Raw genomic sequence first — 6,000 nt, forward strand, 5'->3', positions numbered from 1 at the left:
ATATTAAATGCAAACACTAATGTTTTCATAATCTGAAGGAGAGAAAAAATCGACATAAATGTAACTATGCAAAAAATTTAATACTTTTGTTAAACTAAAAGGTAAAAACCAAATTTAAGGGAAGAGGGTAGGGAGCACATGAATTTCCACAGGTAAATATGAAATAACCACCACGAAAATAAGGTAAAGAACCAACAGGAAATATATAAACCAGGAAATTATCAGTTGTCAGTAAAAATATGAAATGATGAGCCTCACCACTAACAGAATAATACAAATCAAAGAAATAAATTATGTTGATGATCAAGAGAATTTTTTTTATTATATAGGCAAACATGAAAATTGTTTCTATTATATAGGCAAAACCCAAAAATTGTTTTCAAATAAAATTAGAGAGTAATAGTTTGCTAATGTTACTTCTTTTAAATTTGATGCCTTATAACCCAGAATTCTATTCATTAACATTTATCCAAGAGAACATATGATCATATAAGCATGTCTTGCTAACTGTAAAAAAATCAGAAACAAAAGTTTTTAATTGGTGACTAATAAATTATAGCACCTTTAAAAAACAACATGGGAATCATAAAAATTATGCAGATAAAAATTTACAGATTATAAAACAATAAGGAAAATGATTTTATTTTTGGAATAAAGTTATATTTATCTATGTAAATATACAAAGAATATGTGGCAGGTGAATAAAAATAAAAAACAATTATTGAGATAATCACTATAATAGTTGTAGGATTACAGTGATTTTTTTTTTCTATTTCCACTTCTGTGTTTTCTGTTTGGTATTACCTTCATAATTAAGAGTAAAATAAAAGTTAAAAAGAATCTTTTCATGCTGCTGTATGTGTTAGTATTTACCTTTTTTTAAAGCTTCCAGAAGGAATGAAAGGTTTTCAGCAAAGCTTCCCTGAAAAACAAAAAAGAAAACAAGTAGTAAAATAATAAGAGGTTGATCCTTAGACTTACACAGAAACTACACATCTTTCTTTTCTAGTAAATTAAGAGTTACTGCCCAGACGTTCAGCCAAGTGTCAATATATTAACTATTTAAAACTTAATAGAAAAGTAAAGATGATAAAGCAACGAAAATGGCAAAACTATGTAGTGTTTTAAATTTTATATGTTCTAAAATCTGTAAAAAATTTATAGATTTGCTATAATCTAAACACAATGGGAAACCCATTTGTTCAAATACATGGTGCTCCTAAAAGTCTCTAATTGGCACTGCCAAAGAAATGAGTATGAATTTTAAAGAGAAATTTTTAAAGGGAAAGGTAGAAGAAATTTGCTTGAAAATATTAGATAATGGTGTTTTCTGCTGTGGCTGCCCAGCCTACTGCCAGCTCTGAGGCATCATGAGAGAACCTGGTGAGTTCAGAGCTCTGCCCACAACAGAGCTTGCATTGGAAGCAGAGACATCTTTTATATGTGGGCTTAGGAGTGTCTGTAAAGTCTTGTATTTTGTGCACTTTGGACAGGTCCTCTGCTGAGAGGAACTGCATCTTATTTTAGCCATAAGCTAGTTACTGCTCAAACTTGGCTGGATATTTCAACATCAAAAAAAGTGGGGACAGAAATCCCTAGTCAAAGATCTGTCCCTACGTGGGCATGGCTGGTGAGAATCAGATGGCCTTCTCCTGGATACCCACACTGAAAGCAACATCACACAAAAATAACACAACTGTTGTAGACACTGCATTTACAAAGCATCAGTTGCTCCCATATTCTGAACAAGACAAGACTGGAGGCGAGTGCCACAGAAGATAAAGTAGTGACCAGAGAGCCCTCGTATCTCTTGGTAAAACACCAGGATTATACAAGTGTCTAAAGGGAGGATAAAATTTCCAGGTCCTTGAAAATAATATTCCCAGTAAATGGAATATTCAAAGAAGTAGGGGAAGCTATACTTAGATATATAATAATAAGCATAATAGACAATGATTGAAATGACCAGTACCCCAACTTTTTTCAAGTAATAAAACCAATATCAATAGAACCCAAGGAAACCTACATCACCTGATAAGAACCTATATGCCCATTGTAGAAATAACCACAGAGAGTGCACTCCCACTTTCTTTGTTGTCTAGACCATCCATACCTGCCTGAACCACCAGAAAACCACACTCTTGTGAAACAACAGAGAAAGTAGGTCTCTCAAGCTCCTACATAGTACATACTGTCAGAGTCCATTAATCATAGCCAAAAAAGCCACAAAAAGACAATACTATGAAGTTCAGATGGAATATACTCAACATTACACAACAAACCAATACCCCATGACACATCATTAGGAGAAAGAAGGCTGTTTACTAGGGACTTCACATAAAGATGGAAGATATATTCATCCCAACAGATGAGCAGATCTCAACACAGAAATGAGAAATAAAAAAAAAAAAAAGAGACAATATTATACTTACACCACCTAAAGTTCAAAACTTCATATAAACAGACCCCAAAGATATTGAAGTAGATGAAATGCTGAAAAAAGAATTTTGAAATCTAAGAGAATACAAATATTGAATGAATTAAAGAAGAAAATACAGTATATGGAATGAGCATTTCAAGAAAGATTTTGAAAAGGAACAAAATAAGAAGTCTTGAAAATGACAAGTTTAGTAAGTCAAATAAAAACTTAGTTGAAAGCTCCAACAACAGACTAGGTAAAGCAGTAGAAACCTGACCAAAAAGTTTTAAGATAACTGTCAAAATGTTACAATAAGAAATAAGAAAAAGAGACACCGTTAAAATACTAAAACTCTGCATAATCAGCATAATAGGGTAAGAAGAGCTACATGCTGTGGGAATAGATAACCTATTCATTGAAATAATAACAAAAACTTTCCCAAATCTTGGAGAAGACCTGGACATCCAGGTACAAGAGGCATTTAGAACCCTAAATAAACATGATTAGAACCTCTCCAAGACATATTACAGTTATACTGTCAAAAGTATAGAAGAAAGAATGTTAAAAACTGAAGGAGAGAAATGCTCAGTCACATGTAAATGCAAACCTGTTGGCATCAACAGAAGATTTCTCAGCAGAAAATCTTAAGGCCAGGAGGGTACGGAATGATGTATTTCAAGGCCTAAAAATAACTACCACGATTACTGTACCAAGCAAGGTTATGCTTTAGAATCAAAACAAAAATAAAGACCTTCTTAGATAAGCACAAAGTAAAGAAATTCATGACCATCACACCTGCATTACAGAAGATACTTAAAGGAACCCTTACACCCAAAGACAAAGACAAACAGAATCATGAGAGCACAGGAAAAAATAAATATCCCTAGAAAAGTAGTCACACAAATGAGAAATAGGCAAGAATCAAACATCAGTTTGGTAAACAGTCAAATGTCTAAATGAATGAGGAAGAAATTAACACAGACTATTCAGAACACCCAGAAGAAAATCAACAAAACGACAAGAACTGTGTATCTTTTGATAATAATCCTGAATGTAAATATTTCACGAATTAAAAGGTACAAACTAACTGGCTGACAGGATTAAAAACCAAGATCCAACAGGATGGTAAAGAAACTCATCTCACTTGGAAAGACATACACAGAACAAAAGTGCAGTATGGAAAACAATATTCCCAATAAATGGAATATTCAAAGAAGTAGGAGAAGCTATACTTAGATATATAACAAAATAGACTTTAAGACAAAATCAATTAGAAGAGAAAAAAAGGTCATTACATATTGAAAAAAGAAACAATTCCATCAAGAAAATATAATGATTACAAATATATATGCACTGAATAGTAGAGCACCCAAATTTATAAAACAAAAACTATTAGACATTAAAGGGAAAGACAGATCCCAACACAATAATAATGGGTGGCTTCAATATCCCCATTTACAAATAAATCATTCCGGCAAAACAAACAAACAAACAAACAAACAAAAAAAAAAACAAGAAAACATCAGATTTAAATTATACCATAGATCAGTTCTTTAGAAGATATCAAAAGAACATTCTACACAAAAGCTGCAGAATACCATTCGTTTTATAATTACATGGAACATTCTCCAAAATAAATGTTAGGCCACTGCATTCTTAACAGATTTGAAAAAAAAAATGAAATGATTTCTTTTAACTTATTAGGTCACAATGGAATGAAATTAGAAATCAATAGCAAAACAAAACAAAACAAAAAACTACAGAAATTAAGGATATTGAACAAAACACTTTTAAATGATCAATGTTTCACTTTAGAAATTGGGAGAAATGAAGAATTTCCTAGAATAAAATGATCATGGAAACACAACATATTAGAATGTGAAGGATATAACAAAAGCAATATTAACAGAAATGTTTATATCAATGAATGTTTACATCAAAGAAACCAGAAATATCGGGGCTGGGTTGTGGCTCAGTGGTACAGTGCTTGCCTGGCACACGTGGGGCCCTGGGTTCGATCCTCCTCAGCACCACATATAAATCAATAAAATAAAGGTTAAAAAAAAAAAAAAGAAGAAAACCCAGAATATCACAAATGATGAGGCATCACAAGGTCTTACAAAAACAAGAATAAAACAACCCCCAAATCAGATAGGAAGACAGAATAACAATCAGTGCAGAAATAAATAAAATAGAAACTAAAAAGAACAAAGCAAGGTGCTATAAACCAAGAGTTGGTTCTTTAAAAAGATAAGATTGATTAACCTTTAAAGTAACCAAAAGATGGAAGAGACCCAAATGAATAAAAGCAGAGGTTAAAAAAAAAAAAAAAAGAGAGAGACATTGCAACAAGTACCACTGAAAATCAAAGGATCATAGGATCATTAGGGAATATTTTGAAAAATTATATGCCAATAAACTGGAAAATGTGTAAGAAAGAGACAAATTTCTGGACACATAAGACCTAACAAAACTGGACCAGGAGGATATTAAAAAAATGAAATAGATCAATATAGGCAATGAAATTAAAGTAGTAATAAATCTTTCAACAAAGAAAAGCACAGGACCAGATGAATTCAATACTGAATTTTACCAGACTTTTGAAGTACATCAATGCTCCTTTATTACATAAAATAGAAAGGGAAGGAACCCTTCCAAACTCCTTTACAAAGCCATTATCAACCTGATACCCAAACCTGATAAGAATACAATAAAGGGCTGAGGTTGTGGCTCAGTGGTAGAGTGCTCACCTAGCATGCATGAGGCACTGGGTTCGATCCTCAGCATCACATAAAAATAAAATAAAGATATTGTGTCCACCTAAAAGTAAATATATATATATAAAATAAATAAAAAGGACGCTAGAGACCAATATTCCTGAAGAACAGCGGTGCAAAAATCCTCAATAAATTACTTGCAAATCAAACTCAACAGCTATTAAAAATACACAAGTTGGTTTCATTCTAGGGATGGCTCAACATATGCAAATCAATAAATGTAATACAGCGAATAAACTGAATAAAAGATAAAAAGTACATGATCATCTCAATATATACAGAAAAAGCCTTTGATAAAATTCAATGTCATGATAAATGCCCAGAATAAATTAGGTGTAGTAGAATCATAGTAATGGTTATGTATGATAAAGCCACAGTCCACATGATACCTAATGGAAAAAAACTGAAAGTGTTTCCAATAAGTTCAGGAATAAGACGAGAATGTCTACTTTCAGCACTCTTATTCAACACAGTACTAGAAATTTTGACCAGAGCAATTAGTCAGGAAAAAGAATAAAAGGAATACAAATAAAGAAGAAGGTAGTCAAATTAAACCTGTTTGCTGGTGATATTCTATACTGGAAAACTCTAAGACTCCATCAAAAGGCTTTTATAACCGATAAAGAAATATAGTGGTCTGGGGCTGTACCTCAGTGGCAAAGTGCTTGCCTAGCATGCATGAAGCACTGGGTTCGATCCTCAGCACCATATAACAATTAACAAATAAAATAAAGGCATTCTGTCTACCTACAACAACAACAACAACAAAAAAAAAAAAAAAAAAAAAAAAAAAAAAAAAAAAAA

The 6,000-nt window shown here is 32.2% G+C and overlaps 1 protein-coding gene across 1 annotated transcript in view; it reads right to left on the reverse strand.

The window, feature by feature from the left end:
- Orc4 (origin recognition complex subunit 4) overlaps window positions 1–6,000 on the reverse strand; it is a 28,166-nt gene that overhangs the window by 14,741 nt on the left and 7,425 nt on the right. The window contains exon 3 of the mRNA XM_015479158.2: window positions 874–922. Within this exon, the coding sequence (XP_015334644.1) occupies window positions 874–922 (49 nt within the window). The remainder of the gene's footprint in view (window positions 1–873; window positions 923–6,000) is intronic.

The sequence above is a fragment of the Marmota marmota genome, unplaced genomic scaffold (assembly GCF_001458135.2).
Source record: "Marmota marmota marmota unplaced genomic scaffold, marMar, whole genome shotgun sequence".
NCBI lineage: Eukaryota > Metazoa > Chordata > Mammalia > Rodentia > Sciuridae > Marmota > Marmota marmota.